A 20,070-nucleotide genomic window follows, 5' to 3' on the forward strand; every position below is an offset into this window, starting at 1 on the left:
ATTTGCCATTTATAAAGTATATTTTGTATTTAAAAGCATATAAAACCAAAAAATTCATGTGGTCTTTTGGGGCCAGAACAGATTAACTGCATTTCCATTCACTTAAATGGAGAAATTTGATTTGTCACACAAGCAAACTGAGTTACGAGGTTGGCCATGGAACAAATTAAACTCATGTGTCAAGGTACACATATAGATGGGAAGAAATTAAAGATTAGAGAGAGAGGATGATAGTAAAGGCAGACTAGTAGAGAAAATAGGATCAAGAGACTGGTTTTAGCAAACAAGGAGAGTCACCTCATCATCAGATGTTGGAGCAGAAGAAGAACTCATAGGAATGTCTGAGGGATTTGGTATAAAGAAGAGAAAAGAAGCCTTTGGCAAATATTTTCAGCCAAGTATGACTCAAGGACCTTGGCAAAGAAACAGAGTGCTATAAGAAGTCTGAGAAGAAATTATTTTAGAAGAGCTCCTGTGGTGAATGGAACAGGGCATTAATTAGGGAGTAATAAGATTTTTCTGATCTGGTGAGGACCCAGTTGAGATTAACTAGCATAACTTTGTAGTGGATCCTGTCACCAGTTTATAGATTTCACCTTACTCTATTTAGCTGTACCTGAGCAATAATAAAATAATAACAGCTATGCTACATTGGAGAAAGTTAAAGCCCACTACAAATTTATACATGTTTAAATTTGAACACTCTCCCTCTTCTAATTTTTTTATTTATATTTTGTTGATTCCTTAAACGCTCCACAATACTTATTATTGTAATGCTTCTTCACTTGGCTCCCCTGCCTATAATCTATTTTCAACTCTCAACTGTCAGTAGAGGGAGGATTTCATTTCCTAATTTTCTGTGAAAGTCAGTCACATAGAATGTCTATTTATTCTCTTTATTTTATAATATTTATATTAATCCTTCCATACTTTTCTCTATTTCCACATTCCTTTCTTCCATTTCCACATATTTGAATTCTGTTCATCCTTTATGCCCCACTCAAATCCCACATCCTCCTTAAACTTTCCTCCAATGTAGGCAGTGAAAAGAGAATTGCTTCTGGAGTCAAACTTGGGTTCAAATTTACTTCTAATTCTTACTTCCTGTGCCTGTGTGACTTTTGGGAAGTCATTTGACATCACTAGACTTCAGTTTCCTCACCTATAAAATAAGGGGATCCCCCCCATTTTCTCTTTTTAAAAATTTTCCTTTTATTATTATGCAAAACACAATTCCAAATTGGTCATTGTTGTAAGAGCAAACTCATATATAACTAAAACTACAAAATAAAAACCATAAATACACTGCTGTGAAAGACAACTCCAACAGTTCTTTCTCTGGAGATGGATACCATTCTCCATCATAAGTCTTTCAAGATTGTCCCAGATCACTGCATTACTAAGAGTAGTCAAATTTTCAGATAATCATTGTATAATATTGCTGTTACTGTGTATAGTGATCTCCAGTTCTGCTTATTTAGCTCTGGATCAGTTCCTGCAGATTTTTCCCAGCTTTTTCTGAAATCATCTTGTTTATCACTTCTTAAAGCACAATGGGATTCCATCACCATCATGTCCCACAATTTGTTCTGCCATTCCCCAATTGATGGACATCCAAATAAGATCTATGAATTATAAAACTTACTGTCTGTATCACTCATTTGGCATTTATATACCACCTTGTTATAGTTACCTTGTTATATTTACCTTTTTAAGGGTGTATGTCTTTTACTCTCAACTATACTGAAGGATATAGGTCATTTTATATTCCTAAGCCTTCCAGGTATCTAGCAAAGTGTCTTACCTTCTAGACTCTATGTCAGTTTCCCAAATACACTTTCTAATAGCACTAAAGGCAACTGAAAAAAATCAGATTGATTCTTTTAAAAATTGATCCAATTTACAAGTTGCAGATTTTGTCTTGTAACTTTCTAAGTCATGCTTCTGTGTCTCTGAACTTAGTCCAGAAATTCAGCTGTCCTTTAATAAGTTTAGAAATCTAGCTGTTCTGTTAATCATCATTCTATTCTTGGGTCAAGGAAATCTATTAGCCTTGAAGGAAACAGGTGGGTCCCAAGGGAGTATAGTCTATCATATTTATACCACTAAGTTATCCTTGAAGGATATATGGTTTGTTATCCAAAGAAGTCTAGGTTGCTATCTCTGTACTTGCAGATGTCCTTGTAGCTGGATTCAAACAACATTTCTGAGTCACAGGAAAGAAGAAGGGGAGTTGTTGCTAAGTGCTCTTTCCTAATTTTCTTCTGTATATGATGTAGACCTTACTATTTTCTGTACTCTCTAATACTATAAAAGAGCTATCTCCTTCATTCAGGGTCTTAGCTTTGCTGAGGAAGCTGAGTTCCTATAAGTGAAATTGTGCTTTGCTAATAAATTGAGAGTCCTTGGAACTTGTGCCTCAGTTTACCTCATACTGTAACAAAATGGAACAAACTTGAGTTAATGGCACTAATTATGAGGTTTTACTGTGTTTGAAATAACTGGATTTATCTAAAAATAGGACATAAGGTATATACCTCCAAGGAAAGTCATTATTTTATAAGGATAGGAAGTGACAACACTTTCAAAATATATCAATGAGACTCTTAATTTTTAATCTGGAAGACCTACAAGGTTTAAAAAAATTTTGGAAATTAAATATATATTTTTATATATTTTTTAATCAGAAAACATTACTAATATTTTAGATAGAAAAAATATCATTCTTTAACATCAATCAGATTTCCACAGAAAAGTCTAAGAATCATATCTAAATGAATGATGTTCTATTTTTTGGTATAACTTAACATGTAGTAACAATTGTGGCAAATTAATCTCTGCCAAAAAAAATCTACAAAAAGCTCTCATTGTTTTGGCAACATATTTGCTAAAACTGGCAAGTTGCATGTCCCTTGATATTTAAAAATAATCCTGCTTTATCAAGATGAAATCAACACTTCCTCAGCACTTCCAGCCCCTGAGGACCTTCTCTCCTTCCATGTGACTGGAAAGGGTAGAGGGTAGACATGGGAGAATTCCTCTCAGATTTTCCATTTCCATCTTTTTAAAAGAGGGTACCCAGAAAATTTACCTCATCATTTTCCAGAGCTTTCCTGAACCTCACGATTACCAGAAATTCATCATTTCACAAGATGAAATCAGTTCTGAAACTCTCACTTTCTCAGATTGTTTCCCAAATGGCCTACAGTATTTCATCATGCCAATTAACTTCCTTCTACTCTTTCCTCTCAACCTTCAGCTTATCTCTATGAGATTGTAAGCTTCTCAAAGGGAAAGTCTTATGCCTCTTACACGTAAAACTGTGTCTTTCAGGTACTTAAAATTTATTGATTAAATGCTTAATATTTTAAAATAAAGCATACCTTCACTGTCCAAAAGTCACACGATAATAACAAGATAATTGTCACCATGCAGGCAATAAAGCTGCTGCTTAGCAATTCACAGAGAAGATAGACAATTATTGCACTGATTCGAAAGAATAAATGAAAAAACGATGCCACCGGGTGTCTGTAAATAAAAGCATAAAACAAAAACTATAATTATAATTATAACTATAATTTTCCTGTAAAGTGAAAGGAAAAAGAAGATTCTAAAATTTGAAGTAGTAGTTATTCATTCACACAATAGTCCCCAAAGTGGAGGAAGGACCTGACTTTAGGTCAACTTATGGAATGTAGGAAGAAAGAATCACATCTTCTGACCCTCATTTGAAATAGCCAATGATCATGGAGCTTGTCTCTAACACACTCTTAACATAAACCCTCTGATGTATAAGTTGCCAATCTTTTCAAGTCTGAGCTAGGTTTTATTCCCCCAGAACACACAATTTAAATAAATCATAGTAAATGAGCAGGTGCAACTAGGAAAATTATGTTCCCAGCCCATCCACCATATTATCTTTCCTGGCTGTAGCAGCAGGTACCACCAGTGTAAGGGACTGCTCTGTCCATGAGGGCAATGACTAATAAAGTACCGTGCTTCTTCCCTTTCCATTTAGTGTGAGATAGAGTGAATCAAAGAGGATGGACTGCAGATATTACTACATTATCTTTCTCTTTAAACCCATCCATCCTTCTAAACTTCCTAATTTCTGTTGAGGACTCCCATCATCCTTTCATACACCTAGGTTCTCATATCCTCAGTCTTGGAGTCCTCTTTTTTTTTCATTCCACATCCACATATCACTCAGTTGCTCCACATCACTCACATTTACTCCCTTCTCTCTACTCATGTTGCCATCATCCTAGTACAGGTCTTCATCACTTCTAACCAGGAATACTGCCAATTGTTTTCCTTTTTAAAAAAAAATAAACACTTTTATTATATATATTTTGTATTCTTTTTAAAAAAATTGAGTTCTGCATTCTCTCCTTTCTACCTCTCCCCCATCCTAGTGATATGGCAAGAAATATATTAATTATACATGTGAAATAATGCAAAACATTTTCTTGTTAATCATGTTGGAAAAAAGCAAGAAAAATATATAAAGTGAAAAAATTATGCTTCAATCTGCATTCAGACTGCATTCAATCTCTAGCCAGAGGTCAATGGCATTTTTCATCATGAGTGCTTTGACTGTCTTGGATCACTGTTCTTAATCAGAGTAGTAAAGTCTTTCACAATTGGTCATCATTTCAATATTGTTATTATTGTGCGCAATGTTTTTTCCTGATTCTAGTTACTTCACTTTGCATCAGTTAATATGTTATCCCAGGTTTTTCTGAAACCATTATTCTCATCATTTCTTATAAAGCACAATAATATTCCATCACAATCACATACCACAATTTGTTCAACTCTTCCCTAATTGATGGGCATCTTCCTCAATTTCCAATTCTTTGCCACTACAGAAAGAGAAGCTATGAATATTTTTGTACATTAAGGTTACTTTCCTTTAATTTTCTTGGGGGGATGCAGACCTCGTTGTGGTATGCCAATAGTCTTCTAATTGAATCAAGACTTTTCCCTCCCTACTCCATCACTGATAACAGCCATCAAAGTGATTTTCCTCAAGGGCAGATCTGACCAGGAATAAACTCCAATACATTCCTATAGGTATTTAAGGATAAAATATTTATCTCTATATTTTAATCGCTATTTTTGTGTTTTATAATGTATCTAATTATTCATACAAGAGAATATGTATATAATTTAGAAATGAATATAAACATATTGAGAAAGTATTTTGCTCAAAATTTCTTATCGATAAGGGTACAAGGTCAAAAAAATTTAGAGAATAATGGTGTAGGGAAGTGATGGCAAACCTTCAGAGATATAGTGCTGGGCCTTGCACCCACCCCACCCCCAGACTGAGTGCCTGCCCCCTGCAAAGAGAATTCTTTACTCTATTGTCTATCCTGAGTTAACACTAAGTTAAGTACCTCACTAGATTGTGAAGACAGGATTAATTCTCCTTTGTCTACCTTTTAAATTGAATCAACAAAATATTGAATACCTTTCTTAGTGCTAGGTGAGAAGCCAGCAAGATACTTGGAAAGCTCCATCCTTTTTAAAACTCAACCAGTCAGAAACTTGTGAATTCTTTTAAGAGTTCACTCTCAGAAACTGTTCAATCAGGAAACTGTGAACCTTTTTGATAAGAAATTGACCTTCAGAAGGTGAGAAGTTAATCCTATAGACACTGCCCACTGGGTAGTGCTACACAATTTGGAAACTGTGATTGGTCCTTGTGAAGAGGACAGGAAATAAGAAGTCACCATAAAAGCAAGCTCAAACTCCATTAGAGCAGATGATCTTTGAGAAGATAGTCTGAAGAGATTGTCTTCTGGAGACAGTCTTCAAAGGAGCTTTGCTAGAGACAGTGGCTTGGACCGTGGGCTTGGAGCTCAGCTTCAACTTAGACTCTGACTCCTGGACTGCTCTGCGGGGTGAATGAAAGGCTGACTCCTTTCCTAGTTTCCTAAGAGACTAGCTTCCTTCTTGGAGGAAGCCATGTGGTTACTCACCAGCAGCCTTCCTGGTTGAGATAGGATAGATGACTTCTCCATCTCCCTCACATTTCTCTTCTTTATTGTTTCCTCTCTATTTATAAATACTTGTAAATAAATTTCTGACTCAAGACATAATAAACATTGGTAACCACATAATTTCATAAAATTATTGTCCAAACATTAATTTTTACCTTTACACCCCCAGAGATCATGTTCCATGCACGCCAACCAAATACTGGGTGTTCACCCCCTTACCCCACATAGGGGAGGGATGAAGCTTTCTCATTGGGAGGAAGGGCGGATGAAATGAGGAATGTCCTCAGCAAATGTAGAGAGGGGGGAGGGGAGTGGCCCAAATGTTCCATTCCCCTCCAGCTCTGCCACCTATGAGATGCCCACTTTACTTACTGTGCGTGGGCAGAGGGGTAGGTGATTTGAAAAAATGTCATCAGTCACGGTGGAGAGGGGGAAGGAAGTAGATCTATCCAAATCCCTCTGCCTTTCTAGTAACAAATGGGGGGGGGGGGGGTAAGGGGGTGAGCCAAGAGCCCATAGAGAATGCTCTGTGTGCCATAGGTTTGTCATCACTGGTCTAGGGCACTGTAAGATTGACTTAATTACTAACATAAAGATTGTATTTGTCAAAGATAGAACTTGAACCTAAGTCATCTTCTAAGGATGGTCATCAAATAGGCCCAAACTCTAATGTCTCAGACAATATGCCATGTAAAATTTTTATATGAATTATTTATATTCATCAAAATTACCACAAAACATTTAAAATCACTCTAGACAATATAAAATATTTGGGAATCTATCTGTCAAGACAAACACAGGAATTATATGACCAAAACTAGAAAACACTTTTTACACAAATAAAACTAGATCTAAACAACTGGAAAATATTAAATGCTCATGGGCAGGATGAGCTAATACAATAAAAATGACAATCCCATTTAAAGTAATTTATTTATTCAGTGCCATACCTATCAAACTACCAAAAAACTATTTTTATAAAACTAGAAAAAATAATAACAAAATTCACCTGGAATAAAGGACAAAGAATATTAAGGAAACTCATGAAAAAAAAGGTGACTGAGCAGTGATCTAATTAAAATAATCTGGTACTGGCTAAGAAACAGAAGGGTGGATTAAAGAAATAGATCAGGGGTAAATGACCTCAGCAATCTAGTGTTTGATAAACTCAAAGATCCCAGCTTTTGGGATAAGAACTCACTATTTGACAAAAACTGCTGGGAAAATTGGAACAGAGCCTGGTAAAAATAATGTTTAGATCAATATCTCAAATCCTATACCAAGATAAGTTCAAAATGGGTATAGGACTTAAACATAAAGAGTGACATTATAAGTAAACTTAAGTGAACAGAGAATAGTAAACCTGTCATATCTATGGAGAAGAGAAGAATTTAAGACCAAATGAGATAGAGAACATTACAAGATGTAAAATGAATAATTTTGATTATATTAAATTTAAAAGTTTTTGTACAAACAAAACCAATACAACCAAGATTAGAAGGGAAACAACAAACTGGGCAAAATAGTTTATAACAAATTTCTCTGATAAAGGTCTAATTTCTCGAATAAATACATAACTAAGTGAAATCTATAAGAAACCAAGTCATTCCCCTATTGACAAATGGTCAAGGCAGCTTTCATAAGAAGAAATCAAAACTATCAATAACTATATGAAAAAATGTCCTAAATCCCTCCTGATTAGGGAAATGCAAATCAAAACAACGCTAAGTACCACCTTAACTTAGCAGATTGGCCAAGATGATAGTAAAGGAAAAAAATAAATGCTGGAGGGAATATGGCAAAATTGGGACACTAATGCATTGCTGGAGGAGTTGTGAATTGATCCAACCATTCTGGAAGATAATTTGGAGTTACAATGAAATGATGTGGAATGAAATAAGAAGAAAAAGGAGAACATTGTGGGACAATCAAATGTAATAGAATTCATTATTAATTGATTGTCCCACAATGTTCTCCTTTTTCTTCTTATTTCACTCCACATCATTTCATTGCAATGATCCAGGACAATTCTTAAGACTCATGAGAAAGAATGCTATCCACAACCAGGGAAAGAACTGTTGGAGTAGAAATGCATAAGAAAACATGATTTTATCACTTGTTTCTATGGGTTTATGATTTGAGGTTTTGGTATTAAAAGATTACTCTACTACAAAAATGAATGCTATGGAAATAGATTATCAAGTGATAACATATGTATAATCCAGTGCAATTGCTGGTCAGCTTCAGGAGGGAGGAGGGAAGAGGGGAGGGAAAAAAAATTAATGTAGGAAATAAATTTTAAAAGGAAAAGAAAAAAATTCCCACAAAAATCTATGAAGGATGATTGTTTAAGAAGAAAAAATTCCTGAAATTTGAGCCTTATAAACTCGTATCAAACAATTTCCTGGATCCTCAACAATCCTTTTAGAGTAGGTCTATTGTAACAATTTTATTTCATTAGAAAGATTAGACAGAATATACCATTCTGAGGCACTGACATTTGCAACTCGATGATTTTTATAACCCAAGTCATATTTTAATAAATCAGACAGAATTTATTAATTTTTTATGCATCTAGCTGGGAACTATGCTAGGCAATGGAAGCTGAACTATAAACACAAACAATTCCTGCCCACTAGAAATAATAGGGGAATGCAACATATTCACAGATAAATAATTTTAATAATATAATGATGAGGGTACTAAAAACTAAAAATCAGAAATGCTCTTTGAAGGAGACACCCTGACATAAGCCTTAATGGGAGCTAGAGGTTCCAAAAAGTGAAGAAAAAGAGCATTTCAGAAATGCAGAACAACCTGTGCAAAAGCAAAGTCAGGAGTTGAAATTTTGCCAATAAGGAACAAAAAAACTGGCTAATTTGGTTAGAGTAAAGAGTGGAAAAGTGTGTATGGAATACAAGCCTGGAAAGTCTTAAATTCTTTTCCCAAGTATGTCCAATCCTTAAAAATTTTTCATCTAACCTCAAGCTATCATCCTCATCCTTTCTCTCTCTTCCCTTTCTCAGCCAAACTTCTAGTAAAAAGCTAGTTGTTTTTAATATCTCTAGTTTCCCTCTGCAACTCTTTGCCATGTGGCTTCTAATCTAGTCACTAAACTGAAAATACTCTCCAAAGTTACCAAAAATTTCATAATTTTCAGATCTAATGGTATTTTATGGTTCTTGACATGTCTTCTGTATTTGACACTATTAACTGCTTTTTCTTTCTACATTCTTTCTCATGATCACTGTGGATTTAATTATTATATCTATATAGATTAACTCATAAGTCGAGATAACTCATAAATCAGTCTCTTTCTCCCCAGATTTTCACTTTGAAATCACCAAATGCAGCATATTAATCATTTTAATGAAATGTACAAGAGACATCTCCAACTAATCATATCCAAATCAATCAGGCAATAAATACTTATGAGCATAGTTAGGTGCTGAGAAAACAAACATGAAAAATGAAACCATCTCTACTTAGAAGAAGCTGACATTCTAATGAGAAAATAGAAATATAATCACGACTAATAAGAGCTAGAATTTCTATAGTACTTTAAGATTTGTAAATAATTTACAAATATTATTTTATTATTTTACCAACATGAGGAGTAGATGCTATTATTTCCATTTTATAGATGAAGAAACAAAGGTACATAGCAGTTAGGTGATTTTTCCCAGGGTCACACATCTAATAAGTATAGGTTTTCCTGATTCCAGGTCCAGAGCTCTATCCACTACGCTACTTGCCCACCTTTGTTTTTTTTTTAAGTTTAATTTTTTTTTTAATTTTATTTCGTCAATTTCAAGCATTATTCCTTGGTTACAAAAATCATATTCTATTCCTCCCTCCTCTGCCCCTACCCTACCCTTTGCCGATGCGCAATTCCACTGGGTATTACATGTGTCCTTGATCAGAACATACTTCCATGCTGTTGACGTTTGGACTAGGATTCTCATTTAGGGCCTATATCCCCAATCATATTCCCCTCGACCCATGTAATCATGCAGTTGTTTTTCTTCTATGTTTCTACTCTCACAGTTCTTTCTCTGAATATGGATAGTGTTCTTTCTCACAGATCCCTCCAAGTTGTTCAGGATCACTGCATTGCCACTAATGGAGAAATCCATTACATTCGATTGTACAAGTGTATTGGTCTCTGTGTACAATGTTTTCCTGGTTCTGCTCCTTTCACTCTACATCACTTCCTGGACATTGTTCCAGTTCCAATGGAATTCCTCCACTTTATTATTCCTTTGAGCACAATATTATTCCATCACCAACATATACCACAATTTGTTCAGTCATTCTGCAATTGAAGGGTATCCCCACATTTTCCAATTTTTGGCCACCACAAAGAGTGCAGCTTTGAATATTCTTGTACAAGTCTTTTTCCTTATTATCTCTTTGGGGTACAAACTCAGCAGTGCTATGGCTGAATCAAAGGGCAGAGAGACAGTCTTTTATCGCCCTTTGGGCATAGTTCCAAATTGCCCTCCAGAATGGTTGGATCAATTCACAACTCCACCAGCAATGCATTAATGTCCCAACTTTGCCAAATCCCCTCCAGCATTCATTACTTTTCATTGCTGTCATGTTAGCCAATCTGCTAGGTGTGAGGTGATACCTCAGAGTTGCTTTGATTTGCATCTCTCTGATTATAAGAAATTTAGAACACTTTTTCATTTGCTAATAATTTTTATTTCATTGACGGAAAATTGCCTAATTCATGTCCCTTGCCCATTTATCAATTGGAGAATGGCTTGATTTTTTATACAGTTGATTTAGCTCTTTGTAAAAATTTGAGTAATTAGACCTTTGTCAGAGGTTTTTGTTATGAAGATTGTTCCCACTTTGCTACTTCCCTTTTAATTTTGGTTACAATGGTTTTGTTTGTACAAAAACTTGTTAATTTGATGTAGTCAAAATAATTTATTTTACATTTTGTGACTTTTTCTAAGTCTTCCTTGCTTTCAAAATCTTTCCCTTCCCAAAGGTCTGGCATATATACTATTCTGTGTTCACCTAATTTACCTAGTTTCCTTCTTTATGTTCAAGTCTTTCACCCATTCTGAGTTCATCTTGGTGTAGGATGTGAGTTATTGATCCAAACCTAATCTCTCCCACACTGTCTTCCAATTTTCCCAGCAGTTTTTATCAAATAATGGATTTTGGTCCCCAAAGCTGGGATCTTTTTGCGTGTCACAGACTGTCTTGCTGAGGTTACTTACCCCAAGTCTATTCCACTGATCCACTTTTCTGTTTTTTAGCCAGTACCATATTGTTTTGATGACCACTACTTTATAATATAGTTTGAGATCTAGTATTGCAAGGGCACCTTCCTTTGCATTTTTTTTTCATGATTTACCTGGATATTCTTGACCTTTTTTCTTCCAAATGAACTTTGTTATGGTTTTTTCTAATTCAGTAAAAAAAAGTTTTTTGTTAGTTCTTTCGGTATGGCACTAAGTTAATAAGTTTGGATAGGATGGTCATTTTTATTATGTTAGCTCATTGTACCCATGAGCAATTAATGTTTTTCCAATTGTTTAGATCTCATTTTAATTGTGTGGAAAGTGTTTTGTAGTTGTTTTCATATAGTTCCTGTGTTTGTCTTGGCAGATAGATTCCTAAGAATTTTATGTTGTCTAGGGTGATTTTAAATAGAATTTCTCTTTCTAACTCTTGCTGCTGAGATGTGTTGGAGATACAAAGAAATGCTGATGACTTACATGGGCTTATTTTGCATCCCTAAAGTTGCTGATTATTTCCACCAGGTTTTTAGTTGATTCTCTAGGATTCTTTAAGAAGACCATAATATCATCCACAAAGAGTGATACCTTGGTCTCTTCATTGCCAGTTTTGATACCTTCAATTTCTTTTTCTTCTCTAATGGCTACTGCTAGTGTTTCTAGTACAATTAAATAATAGCGGTAATAATGAGCATCCTTGTTTCACTCCTGATCTTACTGAAAAGGCTTCTAGTTTATGCCCATTGCAGATGATGTTGGCTGATGGTTTTAGATAAATAATTTATATTATTTTTAGGAAAGACCCTTCTATTCATATATTTTCTAGTGTTTTCAATACAAATGGGTGTTGTATTTTGTCAAAGGCTTTTTCTGTGTCTATTGAGATAATCATGTGATTTTTGTTGGTTTGCTTGTTGATATGGTCAATTATGTGGGGGTTTTCCTAATATTGAACCATCCTTGCATTCCTGGTATCAATCCCACCTGATCATAATAAATAACTCTCATGATGACTTGCTGGAGTCTTTTTGCTAGTATCCTATTTAAGATTCTGCATCTAAGTTCATTAAGGAGATTGGTCTGTAGTTTTCCATCTCCATTTCTGACCTGCCTGGCTTTGGAATCAGCACCATATTTGTGGTATAAAAGGAATTTGGTAGAACTCCTCCTTTGCTTATTATGTCAAACAGGTTATATAGTATTGGGATTAGCTGTTCTTTCAATATCTGATAGAATTCACTTGTGAATCCATCAGAACCTGGGGATTTTTTCTTAGGGAGTTCTTTGATGGCTTGTTCAATTTTTTTCTGATATGGTGTTATTTGAGAATTCTATTTCTTCTTCTGTTAATCTAGGCAATTTATATTTTTGTATATATTCATCCATATCACCTAGATTGGCATATTTATTGCCATATAATTGGGCAAAATAATTTTTAATGATTGCCTTAATTTCCTCTTCATTGGAGGCAAGGTTTTCCAATTCATCTATGATACTGTTAATTTGGTTTTCTTCTTTCCTTTTTTTATTAGATTGACCAGTACTTTGTCTATGTTGTTTGTTTTTTTTCAAAATATCAGGTTCTAGTCTTATTTAATAGTTCAATAGTTCTTTAACTTTCGATTTTATCAATTTCTCCCTTAATTTTTAGCATCTCTAATTTAGTTTTCTTCTAGAGATTTTTAATTTGTTCACTTTCAAGTTTTTTGATTTGCATGTCCAATTCATTGACCTCTACTCTCCCTAATTTGTTAATATATGAACTCAAGAATATAAATTTTCCCCTGAGTACTGCTTTGGCTGTTTGAAAAGATGTCTCCTCATTGTCATTTTCTTCAATGAAATTATTGTTTCTATGATTTGTTCTCTAACCAACCGATTTTGGAGAATCGTATTATTTAATTTCTAATTAATTTTTGATTTGGCTCTCCATGTACCCTTACTGATCATTATTTTTATTGCCTTGTGATCTGAAAAGGTTGCATTTATTATTTCTGCTTTTCTACATTTGTTTGCCATGTTTTTATGACCTAGTATATAGTCAATCTTTGTGAATGTACCATGTGCTGCTGAAAAGAAGGTGTATTCCTTTTTGTCCCTATTTATTTTTCTCCATGTATCTATTAACTCTAAGGTTTCTAAGATTTCATTCACATCTTTTGCCTCTTATTTATTTTTTTTATTTGACTTATCTAAATTTGATAGTGGTTGGTTCAGGTTCTCTCACTAGTATAGTTTTACTATCTCTTTCCTCCTTCTGTTCCACTAGTTCCTCCTTTAGAAATCTGGATGCTATACCATTTGGTGCATATGTTGATTACTGATATTTCCTCATGGTCTATACTCCCTTTTATCAGGATGTTTTTACCTTCCCTATGTCTTTTAATCAGATCTATTTTTACTTTGGCTTTGTCAGATATCATGATTGCCACTCTTGCCTTTTTTCTATCAGTTGAGGCCCAATAGGTTTTGCTCCAACCTTTAATTCTAACCTTGTGAGTCTCTCTCCGCCACAGATGTGTTTCTTATAGATAAGATATGGTAGGATTTTGGATTCTAATCCACTCTCCTATTTGATTTCGTTTTATGGGTGAGTTCATCCCATTCATGTTTGAAGTTATGAATATCACTTGTGTATTCCCCAGCATTTTGGTATCCTCTCCTAGTCCTGTCGTTTCTTCTTTTGCTATATCCTTTTAAACCAGTGGTTTGCTTTTAATCAATCTCTGTAATCTCCTCCCTTAATATGCTTCCCTTTCTGGCCTATCCCTTTTTGTTCCCTTCTTGTTTTTTTAGCATCTGTTAAATTCCCTCCCCCCTCTTTTTCCCTCCCTTTTTGTACTCCCTGTCCCCTACCCGCACCTTAGTTCTCCCATCTCACTTTCCCTGTAGGATAAGATAGAATTCAAGACCCCAACGGATCTAGATGCTCTTCCCTCTCAGAATTGATTTCACTGAGAATATCCTCTCCTTCTTATAAGAGTATTCTTCCCCTCCCCTTCCCACCTGTATCTTTGTGTGATAAAGATTATGCTATTTATTCTATTTCTTCAAGTATTTCTTGAGGCCATCTTCGATTACCACCCTCCCTTTTTCTTTTTTGCATAGAATCTTATAGCCTTTAATGTCCCAATCTCTTCCTGTGAATGATTCTTCTAATTACTATAATAGTGAATATAAATTTTAAGTTACAAATAACATTTTCCCTATATATTAATATATATACATATATATAATTTGATCTAATTGTCCATAAAGAAGAAAGTTTGAATAAAAAAAACATTTTTCCCCTTTTCCCTCTCTTTCTTATTTACCTTTTCATGTTTCTCTTGATCTTTGTGTTTGAATATCAAAATTTCCACTTAGTTCTGGTCTTTTCTTTACAAATACTTGGAAATCTTTTATTTTGTTGAATGCCCATACTTTCCCCTGGAACTATATAGCCAGTTTTGATGGATAGGTGATCCTAGGTTAAAGACCCAATTCTCTTGCCTTTCTGAAAATCACATTCCAGGCTTTGTGATCCTTTAGTGTGGAAGCTGCCAGGTCTTGTGTGATCCTGATTGGTGTTCTTTGATATCTGAATTGTCCCTTTTTGGCTTCTTGTAGAATTTTCTCCTTACCTTGGAAGGTCTGGAATTTGGCAATTACATTCCTGGGAGTTTTCTTTTGATGATTTAGTATAGAGGGTGTTCTATAAACTCTTTCAATGTCTATTTTTCCCCCTTGTTCAAGGACATCAAGGCAGTTTTCTTGGATGATTTCTTGTAGTATGATGTCAAGATTTCTGCTTTTTTCTGGCTTTTCAGGTAAACCAATGATTCTCAAATTATCTCTCCATGATCTGTTTTCCTGATCTGTCATCTTCTCAGTGAGATATTTTATATTTTCTTCTATTTTGTCAGTCTTTTGACTTTGCTTTATTAATTCTTGCTGTTACCTAATTCTGGTCTTTAAAGACTGGTTTTCCTTTTCAGTTTGGTCTATCCTGCTTTTCGTGGCTTCCAGCTGTTTCTCCAATTGGGAGTTCTTGTCTTTTAAACTTATTTTCTCTTTGAACTATTTCCCACTTTTCTTGCAAGAAGGCTTCCATCTTTTTGATAACCTCCAATTTAAACTCTTCAAGAGCTTGTGGACAATTTCCATTTTGGGGGGACGGTTTGGGGTTTATTTGAATTTCCTCTGTAGCCTTGGTTTTTCCTCTGTAGAAATTTTCCAGGGTTAATCCCTTCCTCCTGTTTTTCTTGGAGGGAGGTTGTTGCTACTAGTCACAATTTGCCATCACTGTGGAGATTTTTCCTTTCCTTTTTAGTCAGAAATCTGAGTGAGATGGGCAGGCTCTCTGTGTATGGAAATAAGGAGCAAGGATCTTGCCTGAGGCAAGCTCTCGAATCTCTGTAGGTTCTGTTGTTTGCTGCCCTTCCCTGTGCTATCTTCCTGCGAGCGCCCATGGTCAGTGCTCTTCAGCCTGCTGGGGTTTCAGGTGTAGCTGCTTTCAGGGGTAGGTCTTTGGTGGTCTTAGTCAGCTCCCAAGGACCTACAGGTGGCCCTTACTCACTCTATAGGTGCCCTTCACTCACTGATTCTGGCACGTGCTGGCTCTGACTCTGGCTCCATAGGTGGATTGGGGGAGGGTAGATGAGCTCGTTTTGATGGGAGCTTTTTTACCCCTTTATTGTGTGGAAATGCCCAAATCCCATGTACCTTCAATCCTGCACCCTACTGTAGAGTCCCTTCGTTCTTATGAATTTGGTTTTTTTGGACTTTTGAGGTAGTCTATGTTGGTGGGTGCTGAGGAGAGGAAGAATCTTGCGTCTAGACTGCAGCCATTTTTACCTGGAAGTCTTCTACTTGCCTACCTTTAATAAAATAGAATTTCAATAGATAGGAAAATATTGATGGAAGAAAAGTAATAGCAGTTGTGGGGAAGCAGAAAATGCTTTATATAGATGGTAGTGTTTATACTGCATCTTAAAAGAGAAAAATTCTTTGAGGTAGAAGTAAAAACAGACTGTATTTCCAGGCCTGGGGAACACCTAGTCCAAAAGAATGGAGACAAGACTGGAGTACTGCATATAACAGAGAGAGCCAGCATAACTAGATTACAAATAAGGGAAGCAAATACAGAGAATTCATCTTTTCCCCCAAAACCTTTCCTTTTTTCAAACTTTCTTATTTTCATCAAAAACTTCACGATTTTCTTCTTCTTTTTTTTTTTTAAATAAAAGAAGTCTCCCTATTTTAATCCCAGCTGGCTGTATAGCAGCAACTCAATGTTGACTGGTTCAGAGACTTTGGCCTGCTCTATTTCCAACATGCAGCTTCTTAGGCAGCCTGTTGGCTCCCAGACTCAGTGTAAACATCTGATCAGTTTTAGCCTCATTGAAGCTCAAAACTCCTGAACTCAAGCCATTACCACCTTCAATCTCCCTAATAGCAAGGATTATTATAGGTGTGTTTACTCCTACACTTGGCAGAACAATTTTTTCCATCTCCCAGGTCCATAGCCACATTATCCTTAACTCTTCCCTCCATTATCCAAACTCTTGCCAAATCTTGCCATTTCTTCCTCCAAAATTTCTCTCCATCTCTTCTCTTCATTCACATATCCATCACCTCATCACACTTCACCCAGCCTGTCATAATGGTCTTCTAAATTGGTCTCCCTACCTCAAATCTCATTTACTCCAAGCCATCCTCCACAAAGTCCAAAATGATTTTTAAGTGCCTATCTAGCCAATATTCTTGACCTTTTGACTCCTAGATAAATGTTACTATTTTTTTCTAGCTCTATGAAATATTTTTGTATGACATTGAATAAATGACACTGAATAAATTAATTTAGGAAAAATTGTCATGAGTAATGTTTTCTCGGCTGTTGAGATCTGCCTTTATGTGTGAAGTGTTGTTAATCATGTTCATATAATTCCTGGATTTGTCTTGTCAGGTAGACTCCCAGATATTTTATGTTGTCTAGTTATTTTAAAATGAAATTTTTCTATCTCTTCCTGCTAGACTTTGTTGAGGGTACATAGAAATGCTGATTGCCAGTTTATTTTATATCCTATTTTGCTTAAGTTAGTTTCCAAATAAATATTTCCACTATTTTTTAGTTGATTCTCTAAATATATCAGCATATTATCTGTAAAGAGTGACAGGTTTCAGAATTATCTATTTTAATTCTTCTTATAGGTACCACTTTTGGTAAAATACTGAATAGTGGTGGTGATAAAGGACTCATCCTGATCTTACTAGAAAGGTTTCTAGATTATCCCCATTACAGATAATGATTTCTGATTATTTTAGACAGATAGTACTTATTTTAAGGAAAGCTCCATGTATTCCTATGCTCTCTAGTGTTTTAACAGGAAGTTATTTAATTTTTTCAAAAGCCTTTTCTGCATTGAGATAATCATATGATTTTTCTTGATTGTGTTATTGATATGGTCAATTAAGCTGATAGTTTCTCTACTATTGAACCAGCCTGCATTCCTGGTATATAAATCCCACTTGGTCAATGTATGAACAATCCTTGTGAAATATTGCTATAATCTCCTTGTTAGTATTTTGTTTAAAATTTTTGCATTATGATTCATTAGGGGAAACTGGTCTATAATTTTCTATTCCTGTTTTCACCTTCATGGTTTAGATATCAGCACCATATTTGTGTTGAAAAAGGAATTAGTTAAGGTTTTGTCTTTGTAGGAATATAAGGGATAAGGGATTGAGAAAAAATATGGATTGGCTTTAAAAGGAAAGGAGAATTTAGACACAAACCCTGGGAGAAGATTCTGAAAGGAGAAAAGGATCTTGGAGTTTTACAGGCATTAACTGTCACTCCGGATTCTGGCTTTCCACTGAACTGGAAGGAGGACCTTTGCTCTGGCCTTCCCTGGGAAGAGCTAATCTTGTGGAAAGGTTAGAAATTCCTGGGTTGAAAAATTTGTCTTGGAGTAAGCTGCCTTTTCCCTGGAGTAAAAGACCAACTTGGCTAAGGTAATGCCAAGGATTTGTCACCTGGGATTCTGGGTTACCTAGGAAGTCAACCCCAGGCTTGAGAGGGGATTCAGACTACTAGTGAGTCCTGTCTCCTTAGCCTTCTTAAACTTAACTTCTGGGAAGTTAGATCGGCAGATAGCCAGATAGCATTTGGGGTTTTAGGTAAGAGCAGGGAGTGGACAGGCAGGGCCTACAGAAGCAACAAAGACTACCTCTCCCAAGGTGTGTAGAAGTTGGGTTGAGTCTAGATCTGTAGTTTTAGGACCCTATCTACCCTTTTCCCTTACTCCAATTGTCATAACAAGTTTGGTATCCAAAGCCCAAAGGTTTGTGTTTTAATGGCCCTGGGGAGGTTCCTAGATAGTTTATCATCTCCCATCCATCTAGGGTTTTCCCAAACAATCTACCTCCATTTGGAGGTAGGCATATCTCTCATCTTCACCGATTTTTCTAAATAGTTTATATAATATTGGAATTGTTGTTTAAATGTTTGGTAGAATTCACTTGTAAATCTATATGGCTGTATGGATTGATGATTTGTTCAGTTTCTTTATCTGAGTTGGGGTTATTTGGGTAATCTACTTCTTTTGTTATGATGGGCAATTTATATTTTTGTACCTATTCATCCATTTTACTTAGGTTGTCAGATTAATTGGCAAATAACTGGGAAAAATATCTCCTATTAACTGCTTTAACTTTTTATTGGTAGTGAATTCATGCTTTTTGTTTCTGATACTGGTAATTTGTTTTTTTTTTCCTTTCTTAGTCAAATGGTTTACTAAAACTAATGTTTTAACCATTTTATTGAATTTTTTTCCTACCATAAAATCATCTTATTTATTAGTTCAATGGTCTTCTTATCCACTCTACTATCTGCTTCCATTTTATGGGTAAATTCATCCCATTCACATTCATTTATTATTACTGTGCATTTCTCTCCAGCCTATTTTCCCTCTATTGTTCTTTCTCTCCTTTCATTCTTTTCCTCCTCACAAATATTTTCGTTTTGATCACTCCTTCTCCCAATTCATCCTTGCTACCAATATTTCCTCCCCTCCTATTTCCCTACAGGGTAAATTGGTGTCTATGCCCAACTAAGCGTGGGTGTTATTCTTTCTCTGAGCCAATTCTGATTAAAGTTCCAGAATTACCAGACACTATCTCATCTTCCCCTCCACTATAATCTTTTACACCTTTTCATATGAGATAATTTAACCCATTCTATCTCTCCTCCCCTCTTCTCCCAGTTCATTCTTCCTTCTCATCCCTAAATTTGTATTTTTGGATATCATCGTAATGTATTCAACTTATTTCTGTGCCCTCTATGTATATATTCCTTCTAACTGATAATAATAAAGTTCTTAAAAGTTACAAGTATCATATTCCCATGTAGGAATGTAAATGCTTACTCTTAACCAGCCCCTTAACTTTTCTCTTTCCTGTTTAACTTCTTATGCTTCATTGGAGTCTTGTATTTGAAAGTCAAATTTTCTGTTCAAGTCTGATCTTTTCATCAGGAATACTTAAAAATCCTCACTTTCATAAAATATGCATTTATTTCCCCTGAAGGATTATATTTAGTTTTGCTTTGTGGGTGACTCTTGATTGTAATCCTAGATCCCTCTGGAATGTCATATTCCAAGTCTTCTAGTCTTTTTATGTAGAAACTGCTAAATCTTGTGTAATTCTGACTGGCTCTATGCATGTCATCTGAATTCTACCTGGGCTATTTGAAATATTTTCTCACGTGCCTGGGAGCTCCATAATTTGATTGTATTAGTTTTGGGAGTTTTTTATTTAGGGAT

General features: G+C 35.3%; 1 protein-coding gene across 8 annotated transcripts in view; it reads right to left on the bottom strand.

The window, feature by feature from the left end:
- The window catches only part of LOC100022053 (trans-golgi network vesicle protein 23 homolog B), an 86,553-nt gene that overhangs the window by 50,261 nt on the left and 16,222 nt on the right, over nucleotides 1–20,070 (bottom strand). For 4 of the 8 annotated variants that reach the window (XM_007483413.3, XM_056817482.1, XM_007483412.3 and 1 more), the window contains one exon: nucleotides 3,384–3,528. The exons of 3 other annotated variants lie outside the window; for them this stretch is intronic. In XM_007483413.3, coding sequence (XP_007483475.1) covers nucleotides 3,384–3,528 — 145 coding nt within the window. Of the gene's footprint in view, nucleotides 1–3,383; nucleotides 3,529–4,228; nucleotides 4,315–20,070 lie in introns of all 8 variants that reach the window. One more of the 8 variants, XM_016430906.2, reaches the window with a different exon arrangement.

Source organism: Monodelphis domestica, chromosome 2 (assembly GCF_027887165.1).
Source record: "Monodelphis domestica isolate mMonDom1 chromosome 2, mMonDom1.pri, whole genome shotgun sequence".
NCBI lineage: Eukaryota > Metazoa > Chordata > Mammalia > Didelphimorphia > Didelphidae > Monodelphis > Monodelphis domestica.